The 23,573-nt window shown below is 39.5% G+C and overlaps 2 protein-coding genes across 4 annotated transcripts in view; both read right to left on the bottom strand.

Moving 5' to 3' along the window:
- The window catches only part of SPIRE1 (spire type actin nucleation factor 1), a 123,866-nt gene extending 117,679 nt beyond the window's left edge, over positions 1–6,187 (bottom strand). The window contains exon 1 of one of the 2 annotated variants that reach the window (XM_026094330.2): positions 5,623–6,187. In XM_026094330.2, coding sequence (XP_025950115.2) covers positions 5,623–5,932 — 310 coding nt within the window. In that variant the 5' untranslated portion in view covers positions 5,933–6,187. The remainder of the gene's footprint in view (positions 1–5,622) is intronic. The other variant, XM_026094329.2, reaches the window with a different exon arrangement.
- Positions 6,188–9,922: 3,735 nt separating this feature from the next.
- CEP76 (centrosomal protein 76) overlaps positions 9,923–23,573 on the bottom strand; it is a 14,964-nt gene continuing 1,313 nt past the window's right edge. The window contains exons 2-12 of one of the 2 annotated variants that reach the window (XM_026094357.2): positions 23,367–23,522; positions 23,075–23,159; positions 22,492–22,716; positions 21,268–21,453; positions 19,423–19,520; positions 18,601–18,729; positions 16,243–16,434; positions 13,691–13,857; positions 12,173–12,506; positions 10,752–10,969; positions 9,923–10,263 (exon numbers count right to left, since the gene is read on the bottom strand). In XM_026094357.2, the coding sequence (XP_025950142.2) occupies positions 10,125–10,263; positions 10,752–10,969; positions 12,173–12,506; positions 13,691–13,857; positions 16,243–16,434; positions 18,601–18,729; positions 19,423–19,520; positions 21,268–21,453; positions 22,492–22,716; positions 23,075–23,159; positions 23,367–23,522 (1,929 nt within the window). In that variant the 3' untranslated portion in view covers positions 9,923–10,124. Of the gene's footprint in view, positions 10,264–10,751; positions 10,996–12,172; positions 12,507–13,690; positions 13,858–16,242; positions 16,435–18,600; positions 18,730–19,422; positions 19,521–21,267; positions 21,454–22,491; positions 22,717–23,074; positions 23,160–23,366; positions 23,523–23,573 lie in introns of those variants that run through there. The other variant, XM_026094358.2, reaches the window with a different exon arrangement.

Below are 23,573 nucleotides of genomic sequence, written 5' to 3'. Positions count from 1 at the left end.
TAACTCTTATTGAGTACCGTGTGGCCAGCTGTCACCCACAACCAGCTCCTGAAGTTGGACTTTATTACCCTCTTTTTTAAGGGTCTTTGTTCTCTGTCCCATGAAGCCCCTTGCATACATCACATTAACTCCCTGCAAACCCAGCAACTTCATGGCAGACATCTCATTTTTTCACTCTTCCAGCATTGTCAACAACAACAATTGCAATTTGACTTTTCTTTCTAAAGCAACATTTTTGTTGCACTATTCAATCAAAACCCAAATAAATTACATGTTATGTTATCTTTTACTTTAAGTCATGGTGAACTTCTGGATCCCACAATTCCTCAAATATTTTCTAGCTATAGTTAAAGCTGTTCCTTGCTTGAAGGTTTTCCACAGAATCAAAGGTAGATTTCTGACACCACCAAATTAGTCCTTGTGTCTTCACTGCCTACTTACCATCTTTAGCATACAAGCATACAAATCTAGGTAGCCAAGGTCACCCATCACTGCTGGTAATATCCTTGCATTTGTTTTGTGCAGACATTTATAATATGCTTTTTTAGCCTGCCCCCCAAAAGCTTATGCTGGAATTTTTTCTTTATTTTTCTTCTCCCTGACCACAGTTTTTTACATTAGGGGTCTCTACCTCATACTCCCAGAAAAGCCATGTACTTCCCTGTGCACAGGATGCATCAGCATAAGCCATGATTGGAAACCTTCCAGTTTACCCTTATGCACTGGGAACTACACTAATCACAGAAAGCTTAATACGAATAAGGCCTAAGCTTTCTCTCCTTCACAGCTCAGACAGCTGAGTGAACAGAGATAAAATATTAACTCACTGAGGTTCTTCTCTACTGTCCAGTGCCATTTTCATCCTACCCCAACTTCCATCACTAACACAGACGCCTTAAAACTCTAGCAGAAAATGGTGAAGTTGAAGACATCAAACCTCGCTATCTTTAAATACAGATATTTCTGAATACACTAGAACAAAACCTAAATTGAGAATTTTTGATTAAATGTTAATTTTAGAAGTCATATTTATTTTAGCAGTATTCACAGCAGCACTGGTTTTAAAATTTAAACAGCAAACGAGGCTACTCTCATCCACTGTCTTTCAAAAGGGCCATCAAAATCAGAAGTAAAGTGTCGCTACGTTCATTTTCCTCTAAAAAGCCTCCATATTTTCCCTCAGCACTGTTTGAGAGAGTGATACATGAGAACAGATGCACGTATGCATACAAGGTAAATCTGCATTTATTAGCCCTATACTCCTCTGCACTGCCTTCCAACACCAGGGCACACAAGGGTGTAAGAAGGACACAAAACTCATTACAACTGCCCAAACAATGTAAGCCGTTTCTCTCCAGCACCTCTCACCCAGAGCCCTCTGAAAGCCACTGTGCAGTCAACTCTTTTGTGATCTTTCTGATGCAAAGCCAGAATACTCCCTGCATTGTACCCCCCTCCCGAATACTTGGCAGATTTCCGAGAGAAAAATCTGCATGGTGCTTAATTCTGATAAAACCAGCAGTGATTTCCCTCTGTGCCTTCTCCTCTCGGGCTGCAGGACATCGCAAACAAATGGCCACTTGCGTTCCCCGCAGAGACAAGCTCTCCGGAGGGAGAGCGAAGGCCAGGGCATGCTGCGAACATGCCAACGGCTGGATATCCACCTCGCCGGGTTTTCTAACTATTGCCCTTGCCCCCCCTCCAAGATACTCACAGCCATTCCTCTCCAGGAGGCCAGCTCAATGCCCATCGAAATTGGTGATTACCTTAACTAAGCCTGGGATCCGGTACCAACAAAACCTGTGGGAAAAACTCAGTTTCTCCACGCTTTCTCATCCCCAAAACTTTCTCGCAGGCAAGAGGAATGGGCAGCCAGAAGCTAACGCGCTGGGAAGCCACAATCCTTATCCTGCTTACAATGACAACATGACTCCAAAGAAACGACCTTGTGTTTGTACTGAAGCACTCTGCCACAGCTAAATACTTGGCACAAGACTTTTTTCCTCAGCTCTTGTGCAGTTTTTCTACTCCTATATCCGTCACTTCAACATTGTTGCTGAAGTTCGAAAAAAAAATGTTAAGGACTGCTCCTCAAGAAGATGATTTGCAGAAATCAAACCACATCTTTATACCAAACTTTTTAACTCATTCAGAAGCTGCATCTGGCACTTGATGCTACTGTTAGTTAATTTTATATAAATTGCCAGAAACAGAGGAGTAAAATATCCATTAGATAAAACATATTCTGCACTGTATCTCCAATTTCATCTCGGGTATTTCTATGCAACCCGCACATCTGTGGTCTTTAGACGTCAGAAAGCACCTACAATGATTCATCCTAAGATGACCAGGGTGAACTCTTCATTTCTTGCATATTCATGCTTCCTTTGGGTCTGGCAAAATGGGATGGTTTGCAATACACTACAAAAACAGCACTTTAGAAGCGTCTCCAAAGCAAATTCTGTGACCTGGCTGCATTTGCTCTTCAATTAGCCTGAGCTCTCCTGACAGGCATGACCGATCACATCGTTCTTCGCAGTCCTGAACAAAGCCCGAATGTTCGCCACCCAAAGACACCATTCTTTGGGGACTCCTTTATGTGCCCACACAGGAGTCTATTGTTTAGAGAAAGCAAAACTAACGGCCAATGTTTGCTTCTATGAATTAGCCAAACCTACAGACCAACCTACAGCTAAGCATTTTTTACGTGTTACTGTAACAAAACAAACAGTTTTATAGCCAAGAATGTTAACCCACAGGATGCCCTACTGCTCTAACCAGCCTCCTGACCGGGGGTGCCTGAAATACAAAGGCAGGAAAACAATTCCCGTGAATCCTTCCCGATCTTCCTCTTTCAAGGGATTCAAATGTCAGGTAATATTAATGCTCCCATGAAGACAAACCACAGAGTGATATTTTAATTCTGAATAATTTTACTTCTATTTAATCAAAGCCTAATTAAAATTTTTAAGAAAATAAGATAACAAAATATTAACAGAATGTGTAGATAAAACTGAAAGGAAGATCCGAGAATCATTCCCTGGTTTTGACTAATGACTGGGATTCAACTTCAAGGTTGTTTTTCTGTGCCTGATATCACTGAAACTCATCTTTGTTTCCTATCTCAAGGACATTCCATTCAATTTTTAGGTATTTTTACTTGGAATTTCAAGTATTGTGATCAGCTGAAAAACTGACACACAGGAAATGGCTTTGGAAAAGTATCATCTATTTCTACAAAATCCACACTTCTATTTCAGATAACTTTAGCTTGTATCTCAAGAGGAAAATTATTACTGACAGACAGCTTCAGGGCCTATGCTACTCTATACTGCTCCCCAAGTCATAGCACCAGGGAAACGGGTCTTATTAATTTTCATTGCTATTAAGCAGAATATGTGAGCATAAGAATAACTACCCTTTCAGGAGGCTCAAGCCGAAACTGGCTTAGAACACCCATGAATCACCACCTAAAGACACTGCAGTGAGCAATAAGGAAGAGAACCGAGACAGTTTAGAAGACAATGAAGAGAAGTGAGCCTATGGTCAACTCTTCACTATGCCATGTAGTGAATTAGCAACATTCTCTGTATCATGTGTATGACGCTTTCCAACACAAAATGGCTACAAGTCCCACAAAACAAAAAAGACCGAAAGCCCCTTGATAGAACCACATTTGTTTCACGTTGCCGACAGTTACTGCTACCAACAAACAAGATCCTTTGGAGAAGCTTTGTTAAGGCTGAGCAACGGCCTGCATTGCAAAAGCACACTCAAAGTTACAGATATCACGAAGACCGGAGGCAGGGAGAGGACCCCAGGATGAATACCACTTCCGTTCAAATTCAGGCACTTACCAGCCTGAGGCTGATGTGGCATCACTGAGTGAGACCTAGAGTGGGCATCTGACAGAAATCTCCTCTCCAAACCTCCTCCCCTTTTCTGTTATCTGGACCAGAGGCAGCACTATCCCTGGGTTATTCCCCCCCCCTCCCCCTTCCTTTTAAGTTCTCCAGCAGTCTTAGCAGACTGGATAGCTAATATATATATATATGTCAAGATTTTCAAGAACTAAGCACAAGTATGTGATGTTAACTGATGCGCAACAAAACACATGTACAGAAGAAGATAAAAAAAGAAGAAATAAGAGAAAAAAGAACTGGAAAGAAAGACAAAGAGGTCAGTTCTTGTCTATATTAAGACTTAAATGTGATATCAACATAAACCAGTCAGCACATGCTAACTAAAACATTTTAATGTTTGTGCGAGATGTGACGTGCAGCTTTAACATGCACTAGACATGCTGGATGTCAGTGATGAGCCTGAAACAAACACCTTCCTAAAAGTCATTAAAGATGTATTGTAAGAGGAAATAGAGTAAGTTCACAAACAGCAAAGAAAAAGTGTCAAAAGCAAGAAAAGCACAGTATTTCCATAGATTTCCTAGAGCAAGAGAAAGAGATGATGAAGTCAGATACCACCTCAAAACACTGTAAGCAAATGCAGCACACAGTAAGCAGTGCATCTCTCTTCCATGTTCTTGTGCCATGCAGATGCCTTGGTTGGGAAAGTATTGCCCCTGTCACCTCTGGGTGATGGGCAGACATTAATTATTTTTAAAAATAGAGTATTATAATGCTAAAAAAGCATGTCAGGTCACATTTAAATGGAAATCATTATTAGACTCATTTAAATAATATAACATTGTGTCCCATCTTCTATTCTCTATTTTGGTATTTGCATGTACCACCAGCTCCAAACTGGATTACTGTAATTCTCTGCCAAAAGATTTTTCAGGCAGGCACTCTATTAAAGGCCTTCATTAATTTGTAACACCAGACATCTTATCCATGTTCTAAATGCTGAGGGCTCATTAATCCCATTTTGAGAACTTAGTACTACCTTCTGCTTCATATAATTTTAAAACCCTGAAATCTCAACCTCCCCGCAGAATTCAGTGGCGCTGGATGTTAGCTAGGCTAATCCTGGGGAATACAGTCATCTGCATGGAAGTTACCACCACACCACTCAGCTAGCTGGCTTTAGTTTTATTTTCAGAAATCAAGCTTTACCGGCAACCAAAAACACTCCTTATGACATTCATAACCAGAAGCTTCGAAACGCTAAGAGACAGAAACGCACCCTTCTTTTCCCCTCCAATGTAAAGCAGGCTTTCCAGGGCGTTTTTCAAATGCGGATGGTGCGTGCTAAGCCCCTGGCAGGTGCACGCTGATGTATTAGGTACTCAAGGTCTAAACTGCTCTGCTAGGGGCCTCCTGAGGGCCAGCTATTCGCGGAAGAAACCTCGGGGAGGGCACGGCGGCCGCAGGCATTCCCGCAGCGGGGCCGCTAGCAGGGCACCCCACGCCCCGCACGGCCACGGAGCGCGGCACGCCGCCGCGTGCGGGGCCCGACGCGCACCGAGGCCCCCTCCCGCCTCCCCGCGCTGCGCGCAGGCCCCACGGCGCTGCTGCGGGCGCGGTGCCGGGGGAGCGGGCTGCCCCCTCCGCGGCTGCAGACAAAGGCGCAAGGGCGAGCGAAGCCGCCCGCCGCCCAGGCGGGATGCGCCGCGGCGAGGGAGCGCCGCGACAGCGCCGGGAGGCGGCGGCGGCCCAGCCTTACCTGCGGGCGGCGGCGGCGGCTCGCCCCGCTCCAGGGTGACGGCGCCATCCCGCCAGACGCGGAGGTGGGCGGCTGCCCCCAGCCTGGCGGCGGGGGCCTCGCCGCGACGGGCCCGCAGCGAGCCGCAGCACTGGTAGCACACGGCCCACGCCTGCTCCTCGTTGATGGGCTGGTTGTAGAGACGCAGGATCTCCTCCAGCGACAGCGCCTCCGGTTGCCCGCCAGCCCCGCCGCCGCCGTCCTCCTCCTCCTCGGCGGGGCGGGAAGCGCCGGGCCGCGGCTCGGCGCCGCGCTCCGCCGGCAGCGCCATCCCCAGCCTCCGCCGCTGCTCAGCTCAGCGGCCCCCTCGGCCGGGCCCCGCGGCGGCGGCGGCGCCTGCTGCTGCTGCTGCCACTGGTGGCGGTGGTGGTGCGGCCGCCCGGAGCCGCCGTGCTCATCCTCCCCCGCCCCGCGAGTGCCACCAGGCCGCCGGGCGGCCCGAGCCGCGCGCAGGCGGGCGGGCAGCGGCCGGCCGGCGGGAGGAGCGGCGCCCGGGCCGCCCGGCGCTGCCGCTGCCGCTGCCGCCGCCGCCGGGGAAGCCAGCTCATAGCAACGCAATGGCGTCCCCGCCCGCCGCCAACGGCCAACGGCCCCGCCGCTCCCCCTGCCGGCGCGCGCAGAGGGCGGCGCTGGAGGCCCCCGAGGGAGCCGGTAATCCATCGTTGTTAGTTATATAACTACATATATTTTATGTAAAATACAGTTACGCTAACTTCCATCTCCACCACAGATGTAGCAGGGAAAATCATTAACAAGTCCCTCACCAGGAGGAGCAGGGCAGGAGACTCTCAGCTACGCGGAAACGTCAAAAGCAGCTGGACGACCCCAACCACCGTATCTGCGAAGGGCCCGAAAATGGAGCAGTTCCCCGAGGGGCTGCAGAGCCGCCTCTCCCCGTCCTGAGCACGGCCTGGCCATTGTGCCAGCTTCTCCCGCAGCCCGGACGCAGCCTGCTAACGCTTCGCAACTGTCAGGAAAATGATCTTCCTGTCATAGGCACTCACGTTAGAAGTCATTTTTAAGGGTTTTTTTTTTCCTGTTCTATCCTCCAATTTTACCCAGAATGTGCCTTAGCACCCCGCTTCATATGAACTTTCAAAGTTAAAACAGTACAAAATTTTGTAGTGTCCTCTTCTGCATGCTGAAAAGACTGAATAGTTTTAAGTTCTAAAGACTGGTCTCTTTATCAGTATTTTGCTTTTATTTGTATTGTATTGAACGTGGATACTTTTTCCCCTTTATAATTGCATACATACTTACACATACACTACCAAAAATGAAACACCATTAGTATTTTAATTAAGCTGTTTAGTCATTTAGCCATAACCACCTTTTATGATCATAGCCTTTGAAATTAAATTAAATACAACGAAATAAGCAGAGAATTCATACCATCTGAAGTTTTGATCAGGGTACTTGTACGCTGCATGACAGGTGAAAAATACATTGATCTTTCCAGTACAAAAAGGTACGTAATGCAAAAACAGATTTGTAGTTTTTCAAATCTGTCGATTGCAGGCTCAGAAAGTACACAATGTACTATTAAAATCGCAAAGTAACACCTGCAGTGTTGCAGTGGGCAGTATTCTAGCACTTCTGAAAAACAGACTCAACAATGGAGTCATATTACTACACTTCTCATTAAATGTACAAGCAAAATACCAATGTTCGCTTCTGCTATACATACTGTGACCTCCTCTAGGATTAGAGTTATTTACTCCTTTCTGCTCCAGCACCAGCAGAAACAGAGTTGAATCATTCTTATCTTGTAAAGGCCAGTATTGCCAAGCAAGCAATTTCCCTTAAATAAATCCCAAAGTAGGACAGAATGAGAAGCACCTAACTGAAGTAGAAGCCTGAGACTTGTAGTGTCATCTGCATAACAGAAACCAGAAAAAAACACTGTAACAGAAAAGCAATTCTGCTTAAGAACAGGAATCACTGATTTACTGCCCACGCAGGCAAGCCTTTGCCTTGAGACGCTGTCCCAAACAAATGCACACTGTGCTTACAAATGCACAATGGTATCTTTTGGAATGATGTTTCTGTCCAGCCACATAAAGTGAGCACTGAATGGAAATATACTATACCTCAAGGGTTTTTTTTCATACTTTAAACACAATTCTGACAAGCTACTTCATTTAATTCTGCTACCATCCAACAGAAACATAATATAAACAGTGGATAAAAATGGAGTGCAGAGCAATGAGAGAAATAAAATAAATCACGATGCATGCATTCTTACTCATGTTTTACTTACTGTAAAGCCATACAACACAAATATTCTAGTGTCTCTTGTCTGAGCAAAGAACAGAATTTCTACCACTTACGCTATAATGAAACAACTGTCACAGAATAAATCATTAAAAGCAAAGCTCAGGCTCAGTGATGGTCAAAAAGGCAAACAACGTAAGAAATAAAAAATAAAAAACAGAACTTTATTCTATATTAACCTATAACGAGTGCCTCATCATCCTCTGGTTAAAACGACATAGTAGACCAAGAGGAAGTGGATATAGATATGGTGGATAATCAAAGATATAGAATGGCTTCTACAGAAGGAGAAATTAAATAGTTTAGGAATCTTCAGCCTTGAAAAAGAGGTAACTGGAGCCTATGCAGATAAAAACATGAGGGAGATGCATAGCATGGGGAAGCTCGAAAAGGACTGATTACTCGCCTTATTTCAAAGCATGAAATCTAGAAGACACTCAGCAAAACCATCATCTACAGGTTTAAGAAAAACAAAATTACAGATGAATAATTAGTTATGGATCTTATTGTCACAGAATGCTGGAGGGTAGAAGCATAAACAGGTTTCAGAAGGAACTGGACAAAAATCATGAAAGGCCATTAAGCAAAATAGTCTGGCTACAACTACCTCAAAAACTTCTTAAATTCTATTGCCAGAAGCTGGGGAAGGTAATAGGGAGAGATAAGCCTCTACATGCTTCGATTTTTTCCTCTCCATTTTTTGTCATGTTACACGCTTCTGTTGGAGAAAAGGCATTAGGTTGGACAGACTTTGTCTAACCCAGTAGATACTCTCATGTTCAGGCACACAAGTCTCAATTTTAATCAAGAATTCAGCAATTGTTAAATCCATAGATTAAGATCCAGGATTACCTAGACCTTGCTGAACTGCTCTTAGAAGCTACTGTTTGCTCCAAGAGAGGCAGAAACAATTTTTCTTGTGGTAAGAACACAAACTTTAACTTCAGTATTTCTGGATCTCAGTCACTCACTAAGCTGTTAAAAATAGCATACAAATACTGTTGGGTAATTTTACCTTTGTAAGTTTCAAGGCATTTTCATGACACATACAATAACACACTGCTGCTTAGCCTTTTACTGCTTTTTCCCAACAGGTTTTAAGTGCCTATCCACATATCAGGAAAGTGTATGTAGCATAAGTTTTATATACCTTTCCCTTATAGCGGTGCTAAATGCATAGACAGTTTCATCTATTTAACTGGACCAACTTTTAGGAAAGAATTTCAGAACATTTAAAATGTATTCAAGCTGAAGCTTTCCGTCCTGGTAACAGGAATCATGTCCTGGGAAAGGAATCAAATAAACCCTTGGTCAAATCTCTATGGGATACTAGTCATCTTTACCATAAATATCAGTAAGACCAGGAATACTTAGTAATAAAATCTGAACGCACATGGGAGAGGAACTAACAAAATCAACTAAAAAGAGTAATAAATGTCACTATAAGAGATGCAGTGTAAAAGACAGACCATCTGTCCCTGAAAGCATCTTTCCTGTGATCCTATTTCAAATGTGGGGGGGCAGGGGAAAAGGGAGTTGCCTTCTCATTTATTCTCCCCTGCTGTCCCCAAATACAGCCTCACTCCCATATTTGGTAATTGTGATAGGGTTGCCATGGTAATTTCTACCTTGGTCAGCAGTTCAGTTAGAACTATTATGCCATGTGTATGTGTGCACGTGTGTGCGTGCGTGCGTAACAAACAGCACATTTCTCATTTTTGCCATTTTGCATGTTATCTTGGCAGTATAGCCAAAGATTATCGTTTACCTTTTGTCTGCATATCTCAGCACAAACCGAAAGGAATGGTAACAAAAAAGGTACTATTCAACCATGTTGTGATTGCCTCCGTTTCACCCTGGCCAATACAAATGTACAGGTAAAACAGACTTTTTTTTTTTTAAATGAATTCTTACCCAAATTCAGAACTGTAGAAGAGAAGTCAGTATTTTATTCATGCATTTTAATGACTAGACCTGTACCCAAAGATATTAAAGTAGCTTTTATTAAAATAAAAATAAATTCTCTTTATAAATACAATCATTACCGTGTACACATAATTCTCAGATACACACACTGCAATATTCAAAATCAGTAGTATTTATATAAAATACATAAGTCTTTAATTGCATTATTTATACACACATACATAATTTTGCAGATCTAAAAAAGTTATGAATCATCTTGTTTTTCAAAGTACAGAGCGGTATTTACAAGCAAACATGATCCAAACAGCACATGCAGATTCAGGGTATGTAAACACTCGTACACGAACTGCAAGTCGCACTTGGTCTCCCCTACAACAGATTATTTCTTCACAAAAAGGAGACCTATTTACAAAAAGAAAAACAAGAACAACAGATACAATACTAAGTTATCATTAAAATGTTCATGTACACATATGCAGTTATTTCAAACATGACTAACCAACACTTCAATAATAATGTGTTTAAGGAGTCTGCCAATATGAACAGTGATACTATTTTATTAGTGTCAAATAGCTGTTGTGCCTTGGAGGAAACCAAACCCACCACTGATCATTTTTAAAAGCTCAGAGAAATGAAATAAACCATATTTTCAGGGGAGCAAACAACATACTGTTCATTCTTTATTTAATCCACAAATAGTCTACCATCAATGAGCTCACAAATGTGACACAAAAGCTCTACCCCATGACCCACTGCATGTGCCACACAACCCTCCTTCTGGTTCTAATATAAGGAAATTGATTTTCCATTATCAAAGAAGAATTGCAGCTCGTAATTAAGAATTGCTATTTGGTTTTATACATACATATGAGATTCATATTTAATCTTACCGAAGGCATGTGGCAAATGCTCTCCTGGCATTTCTGTATACAAAATGGATAGGAAACCCTTTAAATGTGTGACCATCGGGTACTGCTCTTCTTACAGCATCTTGAAACTCTTCATTCCCTGCAGAAATGCCTGTTGTACGTTCAAGCTCATAGGCTGCTAATGCTGGTGACAACAGATAGGATAGCTGGTCATCCCAAACAGTAGAAAGGCCAAGATCCTGTGAGGCAAGTCACAGAATGATGACTGTAGTGCAGAATGAACATTAAGATATTACAAGTTTTGAATACCGTACAGATTAAAATAAATCTATGACAAATCTTTAATTTGTAGTTAATGGAAGTTAACCCACAAAGCAGTAGTATTTGGATATTGATTTACAATACCAAGCCAGAACAAACAAACAACAGAAACAAAGTATCAAACACTTAGCAAGAAATGAAGTCAGACTGCTAGACTAAAACAAGACCAGTACAGTTGAAACTAGATGTTTTAGCTACAGTATCCTTGTGTGAAACATAAGAAAGTAGTGTTAGTGCATAAATACTAAGCAAAAACTTGAAAAAGCACAACTGAGATTCACCTCACTTGTATTTTTTTCCATGTCTCTCATGGTAACCCATTTCTGAAAAAGAATGCATAACTCCTCCCCCAAGTATAAGCGCACCCAGCCACCCACCCCTGGCTCCTGCCATCTCCCAAATGCAAACAAGTAGAAAAATCTACGACTTCAGTGTTCAGTGTTGCATGAGATTCCTACAGTAATTTCAATCTGAAAATTACTTGTCATCCTAAGGTTGACATTATGTGGCAAGAGATAAAAAGGAGATTTTTAACATTAAAAAGAAAAGGCATAAGGCTACTCAGCATTTAAAGTATCATCCCTTCACATCCAGCAAAGAATAATCATTTCTGCCACTTTATGTCGTGTAAAAATCATGATAAAGGAGGAAACTAATTTCTAGAAATACCACTAACTTTTAGTTTTGTAAAGCAGTCTGAGTGAGATTATGAAAGCTGAAAGCCTGGGGTTTTTTTGTTGTTGTTTTTTGTTTTTACGGACTAAAACATTTGTGATGGATACACAGAGCCTACTGACAAACAGATTTGATCTTCTCAGTTCTTTTACGGACCACTCATACGCAGTCTACAGATGCCAGTAAGCTGAAAACCATAGACCTGGAACAAGAGGGAAAGCTGGAGGGGGAAAGAGCTCACACATGGGACTACAGAAGTGCCAGCGCAAATAATAAATACAAGATCTGAACTAGCTCAGTACAATCTTTCCAAATATTTTTCCCCAATTATTTGAATTTTCACACACAGCATTTCTGCAAATCTGATGGAAACCACATTGCAAAGACGTGAGTATTTTAACCAACATACAGCTATACCTCAAAAGATCAAAGTCATTAGACGTTACCTTTCTGTGTTCTGAGAATAGTATTCTCAGCTGCAATTCCATCTCATTGCTTGTTATTGCAGTATCTATTGTGGAAGCACAGAGAGGAGGTAAAGGAGGAACTGAAGATACAGTTCCAGGGGAACACACGGATTTTATTGCTTCTCCACTCATGGGTTTCCATTTAGATTCATCTTGCAGGTCAAACACACAGACCTCCACAGCATCAGAGGGCTGGCAATTTCCAAAGAACTTCTGGTGGTTGAAGACGCATCCTATCGTGCGATAAGGATACAGTGGCTTGGGTTGTTCAACTAGAGGAGGGTCATCAGGGCTGATAGGGCGGTGGATGTACCTGATCAAAGACATTCAGTTTCTTACCAATACACATTATTTCAAGGCAAGGTAAAAATATTGACATAGGACAGAAATAAGTCATTTCTCATTTTAAAATGTAAACCAAACTGGTTATAAGTTTTTCACAAAATGGCATTTGTTTCTAAAAATTATACACATTTTGGAAGCATAATGTACAATGAAATAATACATCACTTTTATCTTTAAATCTAGAAAAATAAGCTGATTGAAAGATGCTCAACAGCAATTAAATTTTGCAACTATAATAACACACTCATACAGTCTCCCCACTAGTCACCATACTTTGAGAAACACAGCTTCAAATGCTAATCACAGTATATATAAACAGTGGGAAAACAGAATCGCATCTTATTTTCAACACTGTATATTAATCAGCTCCTTTCACAAAGCCAAAAATATTGTATTCAAGTGTCCCCACTGTAGTTTTACCGATGCAAGAACATCACCATCAGAAGCTATATAACAATAAAAAAAATACGTTTCTAAAGGCAATGCTTCAGATAGCACTACAAAGTACAATTGGATGGATCCCAGTGCTCAATAAACTGGAAGCTCTTTACATGAAGCTCTGAACAATTTTTATTCTGACATGAAAATTGGGATTGAGTACTTGAGCAATATGACATGCGAAATAACAAGATGGGAAAGAATTTTTAAAGAACAGGTTCCAGATGTTCTAGAATACAGAACAACATGTGCCCTTCTAAAACGACTAAAGCGAGAGAGAGGCTCTCAGAGAACTTAAGAGATTTCTTCAGGTGAAGAAGTAATGCAACACTGATTTCACAGATGAAATAAGGAGAAAAATATGGGTTCTTAGATAATCATGTCTGATTTCATTTCCATCATCACAAATGATGGCAGTGAGAGCAACACTGAGCAACCAGCTGCCATAGGAGGCAGCACAAACAGTTACCATGCTGTATTAAAGCCCTTAAAATATATTACAGACTGATGAAGTATTTCATCTCATGCTGAACCAGTTATTTCCCGAACAGCAGTAGTCAGGACAAAGACTCAGAGAGAGGTCATCTGGATACTTAGTAACACTAGAGTGTATAAAACAAAACAAAAAACACTCATGTGCATACACACACACTCAACTCCCCCTCCTCAACCTCAGCATACATTGTTTAGTTTTCTTACATTCCATTTACTCACCTATGTCCTGTTAAGCTTTCCCAAAAAGTGATGGTTCCATCAGTCCCACAAGTCATAACCCAAGTGTGAGGGACTCCTTTTGCTTTTGTTCCTACACACACAAAGGCTTCCAAACCATATCCAAGGAGAAGACTGCACAGAAGGTTAGCATGATCTTCACAGTCACCCTAGGCAGTGAATATTAATAAACAGGTTAGAGTATCAGATATGGATAAAAAATTGAGGACAGCAAAGCATGACATTTTTCAAGTAACTCTTTAACCATGTTTCCCTCTTGCTTACCTAAAGCACACAGCAAAAGTCAAGATTTCAAGGTTTAGAAAGCTAACTATCTCGATTCTTTTGTATGTACTATGTCAGAGTGTATCATCCTGCTACAATTTCCAGGACTGTTAGAGAAGTCCAGCAGAAAGATGAGAGCTATACACTACAGAAGGGGCAAGTCCAGGCACTAAACCAACCAGTAGGTTTTAGATCTACTGCAGAATCACTATGTACTAGGGCATGAGGCTAGCAACCCTTCTCCTTCCATTTTTATACCTTCCTTGTTCTTTCACCCAGGGGAGGAAAGATAGTCAAATTCATGAATTAGGTTTGTTTCTGGGAAGCGTGTAATGTGAAAACTAACTGCTACAAGCTACAGTAAAAGCTCCAGACTAATTTTACAAATACTATTATTTCATACTGGTGGCTAGTAAGCTTCTTTTAGCATAAGAATGAATTCTTCACTTGATGAGTTTCATTTTTCTGTAAAAAATCATTTAAAAACAGTACTAATTTCTAGTGATGGGCAATCTATATTTTTTGATTCAAATACAGGGTATTATTAATACAGGGAAGCATTTCTAAATATCATAACAATACCTTCAAGCAAACCAAAACCAGAAGCTACAGACCCATCAAGACAAAAATAATATTCTAATTAAAGTCAAAAAGTAAGTAAGGCAAGAACCTGAGGAAATAATAGAAATTATACAATACTCTCTTACAGAGTTAGGAAATATACACCTACTCTTCACTTAAGATCTAATTCTCATTTTTACTGCCTTCAGTGTGTTGTCAAAATTCAGAAATTAAACAAAAAAGAGAACTTCCAACAGACTTAACTTAAAAAAAAAAAGCTGAAAATCTTGTCTAGCTGCACTTCCCTTCAATCAGAAAAAGGCTTCCCTAATAAATTTATTGCTACCATTGATAATTCACAAAAATCAATGAATCTGAGTGTGGTGTCTGATATTCTTGTTCTCTTAAGTTCTTTAAAAAAAGTTGGCCACAAAAAGAAATCCTCACATCCTCATGCAGTGAAGTCCCAATAATACAAAGCACAGCCTTCCAAAAGAGAACAATAAGGCTCTTCAGTCAACTACTATTCAGAATGTTGGAAGTGTGAAAGACAATGCTATTAGATGTAATTATTAATTGCTTAGATAGCAGTTTTCCCCTACCATAAGGCATAAGCAAAATATCTAGAAGAGTAGGTTAAAACAAGTTTCAAGTGAACCTGTGTCCATTTAATAATGCCACACCACTTTTCACAAGCACAATAATAATGGTCCAACGGATGCCTCAGGGGCTAAATTCAGCTATTTTCTGTACAATTGTTCACTTCTGCCTTAGAGGAAACTCTTTCTCTGTACCTCAAATTAACAGTCCTCAGTCCCCAAGTCACTATCATCACTTCTGTGTGGAAGCTAGCAGGTAGCTGAGAACATGCCTTTATATGGTATCTATGCATGACCCAGTATTTAGAGACAGTAGCTAATGCCTAGTCTGTGTGGTCTTCGAGGAGGCCTTTGAGAAGGTCTAAAAATTGGGATACAGCTTCTGCTGCCAAAAAGACCAGATCTTTTTAATACAAACACATCAGTGAGATTGTTTTTGAAAGCAGAAGTATTTCAATAGTGATTGAAAGGACTGATCACCCCAAGAAGTGATTAAAAGGAATCAGTATTCCTTTATTCATACAACAGAGAGATATAATCCATAATGAGTTACAATTTATGTTCCATTTATTATAGTCATATAAATACAAATGTCTGATACTAAGAACTACACTGAATTTTCCAGTGGAAATTCATATATTGCGAAAAATTGAATATGAAGGTTTACTGACAGCATATTTTAGCACATCCACAAAATTACTATTTTTCAAAAGAGACTTTTCCAACTCTTCCTGGGTTACTCTGGAATTTAAATTTGTGGCCTGCATGCTAGCAGGGATACATGGAATAATTATATGGGGTCCTAGAAAAGTAAATGAAGAAAAGCAAGCTTATTGTTAGAGACAGATGTACTGAAAAAAATCGACACCAACAATAGTAGTAAAACAAACGTTTGTTAAAGTTCACTCCAAATCCTTCTCGTCTACTGTAGTCCTCTTTAAAAAGATCTTAAATAGACTATTATTTGTAATTGCTAACAATCTGAAATGGCTTTAATCCATATATTTGCAGCCTGTAATGTGTTACTAACTTCAAATACAATATCCAACTATGTTGTCTTCAAATACAATATCCAACTATGTTGTGTCATACAAAGACTATTTCATGTACCTTGTTTCTGCACAGAAAAGCAAGAAGGGTGCACCACTGTTCTTGTTTGCCACCACCTCCTCCAATCACAGGAGCTCTTTCGTAACCCAGGACACTGACAAATCGTGCTGCTTGTCTAGGTGTGTCTAGTAACCGGCCTGCTCGAAGCGGTCTGATATATGAACATACTGGACGGTTTATCCCATTTTCATCCTGAACATAAAATATGGTTACTTCCAACCATACAAATACCACAAAAGATTCATCTTAATTCAGACTGTCTTTGTTGCCGTGAGATTTACTATCCGCAAAATAAATACCATTCAAAATTATTAAGACACAAAAATGCTCCTAGAATTAAGGCGCAAGACTACTAAGGCACAATGATTCTTTCAAAGACACATTAGATTTTTCCCCTGGGTCTACCACTGGTAAATGCTCCAGACTAAGAGTTCAAACACCAGGGGCAATACAGGCTGAACTTCATTTCCTTAAATGAGTGAGGAACTGTTCATGCTTCATCCACAGTCAATTTACGCATCTCATCAAACAAACAAAAAATCCCAGAGTTTAAAAGGTAGTTATTTGCTTCTGAATTTGAACGCTGTATCTCCTTTCATAACACCAAGAAACAAATGACATTTACTCACAACGAAGTGACTAGATTTACACAAACTGAGAGACAAATAATTCTCAGATTTCTTGATTTCTTGGAAGAAGTCTGTTTTATTATGTGTTGCAAGGAAATACTATGATTAAAACTATTTCAAACTATTTAAAACTTTCCTCACTTTGCCAAATGGTAGTTTTATATTCCTGTATTTAAAAAGGCATCAAAGCTTTTTATATCTCTGCAGCTTGAGGAAATCCTGGTCTGATATTTTTATACTCAAAAGTTATCAGCTACTGTGGTCACGTACTGCCCATGGTAAGGTTTTGTCATGTTTCCCCAGCAGGCTGGTGTAAGACAAGCAGCAGCTACTGGAAGCTGACTGAAAACCTGTAGGAAATGAATTCACAGGCAGAAAGAAAGCAGAGGTCATAGTCAGGACTCCGTATTTATCTAATAGTCTCATATATGTAATGCATGCTTCTGCATTATGCATACAAAATTGGATAATGATGTGATAATTGAATTTCTCATACAATTCTGAAATTCTAATTTCTCTATTTCCACTGGCTTTCAGTCTATCATTATAAAGCTTTACAGAGACTGAATAAGATTGTTGTCGAGAGATTTTTAACTCTTAGGAATACATAACTGAAATGAACAGAAAGGCCATTAAAGGCAGTTTTACTAACATTTGCTTTGGCCAGTGGGAAACTCAAGATTGCTCTCTCTAGGTATTGGGCTAGCAGGGGCCCAGTTCCGATACTGTTCTGAGGCTGCCAGTTTCTATACTGTTCTGTAATAAAGAATTTAGTTCTCTAATCCAACCCACAAACCCTTCCCTCCAAGCCTCCTCCCAACCCTAGCGGAGCTTCGCAGGCGCAGAAAGTTGAATACTGTTAATTCTCACATTGCTTTATTCTCAAAATGCCACAAGTCTCATTTTTACCCTGGGTCCCTAACCAAATTCCCAGTTCTATAATTCCCAATCTAATTAGGGGTTTTGCTTCTCTACATTCCCTACCTTGAAAACCTTAGTCCTAATTTGGAAGTTCACATCACCACTGCACACTCACTGCGCAGCCAGAACAGTAGTTACTTCACCAAAGAGAACCAACAGGTAGAGACTGCTTCAGGAAGTTACTTTGAGATAACAAGCTACTGCACATCATCCGCCCTAGGAAAACTGCTCCTATGCCTGTTAAATTCATAGCACAGTAAATGCAAAGTATCTTATTATTCCTTTTACTGAGGGACAGTTGCCATGGAGCAACTGACACACAGTAATTTCTTACCCTAGCATAATTTGCTCATATGTCTATAGCTAGTCTGCGATTCCAACCAGCCAAATTACTTTACAGACTACTCAGAGCTCAAATACTGTGTGGATCATGTAGCACATCCACTTTTTAAATTGTTTCAGCTGTTATAAAACTTGCTTGAAATAGTTTGCATAAACCACTTAAGTCTTTGCCATGGGTGAGTACTCAAGGGAAAGACTAAACCAGCTTTAACTCGTACATCAGGGGTTGTGATGTAGCCCTTTTTTCTACATCATTACACTTCAAGACACACATAACAGTTCAGTCTTTACAGATTTCATTTTTTGCATGCTACACCAGATGTAGCCCTGACCTGATTGTAATCACATTATAAATCTATACACATTCTATATACACACACACACAGAAACTTCAGAATAGATCTACAAAATAATAATAAAAAGATACCTTACAGAACAGATTGCTCTATTAGTAGAATTTACAAACCTGTGCAAAAATCTTTACGAGCCTTATGTTGTGTGTAGGCCTAATCTGTAGGTATTCTCTCCACCACTGTTTAGCATATACAAGAAATAATCGTTCTTTTTCTGCTGTTTTCTGACGTTCCAAAGAAAACTGCAGGTAAGAAACCAAACCAAAACAACCTCATATATATTAAGTCTAAAGAGAAAAACTAGAAATTAATAAATATATTAACATCAAATCCCAGCATATGTAAAATAAAGCTCAGTATTTAAAATATGCCAAACAAATTAAGAATCTATTTTGAAACTAAAATCCAATGAATGAAAAGCTCAAGTTATGTTTCTTATGAGAAGGCTCATATATCAAGCCTGACTGAAATGGCGCTTATCTTCAGTGATGCATTTCTGTACAGAAGGATTGCTCGGCTTGTGAAGTGTGGAAGAAAACCTGCATATACCTTCAGGCCAACATTTACTGGCTTTACAAGCAGGATAACTGACTGTTGAAATGATTTTTCAAAAGGGAAAGACAACAAGGAAACACCTCTACTGTCTGCAGAAAATTAAGTGTATTACATCTTCCTTATTTCTCTTCTTAAGGTTTTGATACAGGTAGTTAGAAAAACTGCTATAGTAATGCTTCAAATAATGATCAGTATATAAAAATAGTTTAAGAAAATGTAAGTATATTTAAATCAAATGAAAAAAATTAATACTAGACATTCAAAAACCCCCTACAGTCCCTAACATCTACGTGAGTAACTCTATATTGAGCTTTTCCCTCTCCTGTTACCCATCCAAAAAAATTTTTAAAAAAAAGTCACCCCACCCAGAAACTACTTACTTGAGTACTAGTGATTTCTGGAGACAGCATCTTGCTTAGCTGTGGATACATTTCAAGCCTGATGTTTAAAACGCCGACAGAAACCTTTGATTCTGTACCTTTGAACCAAAATACATTTTGATCAATCTTCTCAAATTCATTTCACTAAGGACATTGCAGCCAGGCAGGAACAAGAAGTGCAAAAAATAATTAAATGTCTTTAAATGTATGCAAAATCGATATCTTTATTTAAATTTCAAACTAGAATGAGCCAAATGAGACTGAAAGAAAGGGTAGTCAGACTAAAAAGGCAGTTATCTACCTCTTAGATAATTACCCAAGCCCCCCTTTAGAGCCAACACTGCGATATATGATGAGTGGCATTCTAGATGTGCCTAGAACAGGTATCTAAAATAGATTATTAAAGTCATACTGAAAAAGTGCCTATTTCTACTGACTACACAGGTAGACCAGATGTAAGTGGTAAAAACTGAGTGAAGTTCATCTTCCCCAAGATGCATTTTATTATGAAGTACCCAGCATGCTATAATAAGTCAAAAAACAAACAAATGGAAAGAAACGATTGTTGTTGCACAAAGCTCAAAATCTAAAACTGGATAAACAGTAAGAAGAAATAAAATACAGAGATATGGGATTATAAGCAGTATGAGTAACAGAAGCCTCAGGTAGGAGTTTGTCTATCTGAGATGACAGTATGCTTCGATATTGTTGGCGTGTTTTGTACAATGACAAGACTTTGAAAGAAGAGAAAAAGCACTGGATTTAGATATTGATTCCTTATTACTTGGAAAAACTAGAATTAATTAGATTTAACTTCATCCCTCACTCCTGAGTATCAAGCTCCAGTTATTTTGTATGCATTTCCAAGTAATTGTAAGTGAAAACCTTTCTACTTGAAAGCCTATCCAAATCTATATTACTTAGTGTGTTTTGTCAACAGTCAGCATTTTCAAAAGGAACTAATGCTGACAAACAATATTAGTAAATAAGGTTACTAGATTTGCATTCACTGGATAAACACTGCATTAAACCTTCCCCAAAAAACAACAGAGAGAAGAATCAGGAATAACTTACATAGTAAATCAAACCTTCAAAATACTTTGCAGTTATAATTTAATCTCTTACGAAATTAGAAAGGACTGCTCACCTAACAGGTAGAGAAACTGTGATACAGAACATTCAAATGGCTCATCAACTACTTGCCCAATCTCTGGGAGAGCCAGAATAGGAAGTCATGATAGATCTAGCCTTAAATGTAGTCTTTATCTACTAAATCATACTATCCTAGCAACTCCTAAAGAAGCATAGATAGGTGATGCATAAGAATACCCATATACGCTGACTGCGAAGCACCTAAACAAAGCTGCTCGTCTATTCTAGCAGAAGTGCGCTTCCACCAACTGCAATAAACGGTAGCACAGCAGAAAACACTTCATCCAGCAGTTGCTACTTTGCTGTGAAAGGGACACACACGAGATTTTATTCTTCAGTACATTAGCCCAAGAAATTCACGGATATTAATCAGTGGAAGGCGTGGGGGTGCTGAGGGAGGGCAGGAAGCTTTGATAACTTATCCAGATTCTGCAAAAAACACACAGTGGGAGTTCCTATCTGACACAGGGGCCACTATTACAGAGGGTCTGGAATACACGCTTTTTGTATCTTGATAACAGTCAAAAATCTGACCATTGGTCTCCTACATAAACATTTTCTAAGAATATCTTATATTAATTTATGAGTCAAACTATAATTAAACTACAACACAAATACTGCTTTGAGCATATAAGCAAGCTCAATAACCAATATTTTAAGTGTTTTCATCATACCCTTATTATGTATTCTTACCTACACCAAGGAGTTCAACAGCAACATTTGTTACACCATTCTCTGCAGCCAAGACAGATCGCCACTCCAAGAAATAGGATGCTACTAGTGTAGTCTCACCAAATGTGTCCGTTTTGATCAGAACCATATGCACTGGATCCGATATTGATAACATAGTGGTTGCATCCACCATTTTACTTCCATCACCTGTCATTATTAAACCAAGACAGCCAGAATATCATCATCCCAATACCTCCTTAAAATTAAAGGATACACATTTACATTCATTGCATACATTACATTTTAAGAAAATATTCTGTCCAAAAGCACAAGCAACAGCAATCCCACTTTAAATCAAAGTAAGATTTGGGCAGAGTTACAGAAAGATTACAATTGATTAATTTACAAAGGCGATAAAAAGATTTCTATATTTGAGTACTCCAATGTAACTCTTAATTTTACAAAAATTAAAATGGAAATATTACTAAAAAAAGAAACTCTTTTTATGTACTAACAAGTAAAAGCAATTGAAGATACTTGCATTATTCTTTTAATAAGTGGTAATGTTTCAGGTCAGCTTCCTATATATCAATATTTAGGAAACAACTTTTTCTATAGTTAAGCTCTGACCCTATGATATAAACCGTTACATGAGCAGCAGAATTAACAAAGCCTGGTTTTCTTTGAATTAGCAGCTTATTCACTCTATCTCACGTGTGCCTGCAATAACTCTAGCTTTCTCTGTTTTCTGACACTCCATGACCTACTCTGAATTTTTACAGGATTCAGGCAGTGTCAGTCTCCTCTTCCTTTATCCCACTACCTCAAGTTTCCCCTATTGATTCCAGAAACACACATAGCTCCCTACCATGTTCCTTAGCTAATAACAGAACAAAGATAATAAAGGCTGTGGATGATTGACTATTTTGCAGGTGTTTGCCAACTAGCAAGCAGACTAAGCTCACACTGAAGCTTTTCCCTCCATATGATAAAAAATTTAGGTCTCCTTCACTTGTCAGCACAAGGTTCAGAAAAATATGGAAAGGAGGGAGAAGAATAGGTAAGAACTGACAAAGATCTAGAAGTAGTGAAACCTGATACAACAATTTATTTCCTTAGAAAAACATGATAAAAACACAGAAGCATTAAATAATATCAAGCACATTTTAGAATAACCGTAATGTTGGAGGGAAAAAAGAACAAAACAAAACATGGCATCAGCTTCAAACTTACAATCTTCCTTACCTAGGCTATCCTTGTGTACTTCAAGTAGAAAACCATCATGAAAATCCGGCTCGCAGGCACAGGGGACAGGTTTAGAACGGAAGCGCTGATTCCGAAAATGTAAACACAGAGTGAAGGTAGAACAGATTTGGCCAGGCAAAGGCTCCGGTTCTTGAAGATGTTCCAGAAAAGCTTTTCCACCCAAAACCTGAAGGTAAAGATACCTCCGTGTTGGGTCAATATTAGCTGTAAAGCGTAGCAATAAATATGAAGAGACTACAAACAGACCTTAAGTATGTTTATAACATCTGTTAGCTAACTGGAGAACAAAAAAACAAAAAAAGTTTCGAAACAAGTGCTTAGGAGAAAGCAATTTTAAAATATATGGAATATACAATAAATGAAATTTTATGTGGAACTAGTTTCTGCTGTTTACATGAATTTACTTTAATCTAGATAAGCAAGAAAAACATTTCTGCACAATATGGAAACTTTAAATGAATCCAATTCACATCAGAATATTAATTCAAGGAGTTCAATAAACATATACTTAAAATTTATCTTAAAACTATGATCCAAACATTAAAATAAACAAGCAACATACTTTTTTTCAGAACTGGTGGTTCTCTCTCAACAAAATGCGTAGATGGCTTTGGTGGAGCTGAAGTCCTCTCCTTGTCGTTCACATCCTGGAATTACAATTAGACTTCTTAAGGAGTCATGTGAGGCAACATTGCTATTCCTGCTATCTTCTAAAAATTAAAGAATCCTCCATTTCAACTGAATGTTGTTCCTCAAACTTGTTATCTTCTAGGATTTAAGACGTAATGGAACCGAACAAGTACTTTCAATGCAATACTATCACTAAACCAACTCACACTTCAAAAGCTACTTACAGTTACAAATTTAAGTTCTTTCATAACTTCATCAATGATTCCTCGCTGTCTTAAGGCTTTTATCAGGTCTTCTGTGGATAATTGTTGATGCTCAGGTGCTAACTCTTCACGTATAGTCTCAGCAAGAACTTCTCTGATCCTGCCATGAACATCCATCTGAACAGAAAATTCATCATATGCTATAAATACATGTTCAAACTCTCACAA

This window comes from Dromaius novaehollandiae, chromosome 2, assembly GCF_036370855.1.
Source record: "Dromaius novaehollandiae isolate bDroNov1 chromosome 2, bDroNov1.hap1, whole genome shotgun sequence".
Classification (NCBI taxonomy): Eukaryota; Metazoa; Chordata; class Aves; order Casuariiformes; family Dromaiidae; genus Dromaius; species Dromaius novaehollandiae.
This window is presented reverse-complemented; position numbering and strand designations above follow the sequence as displayed.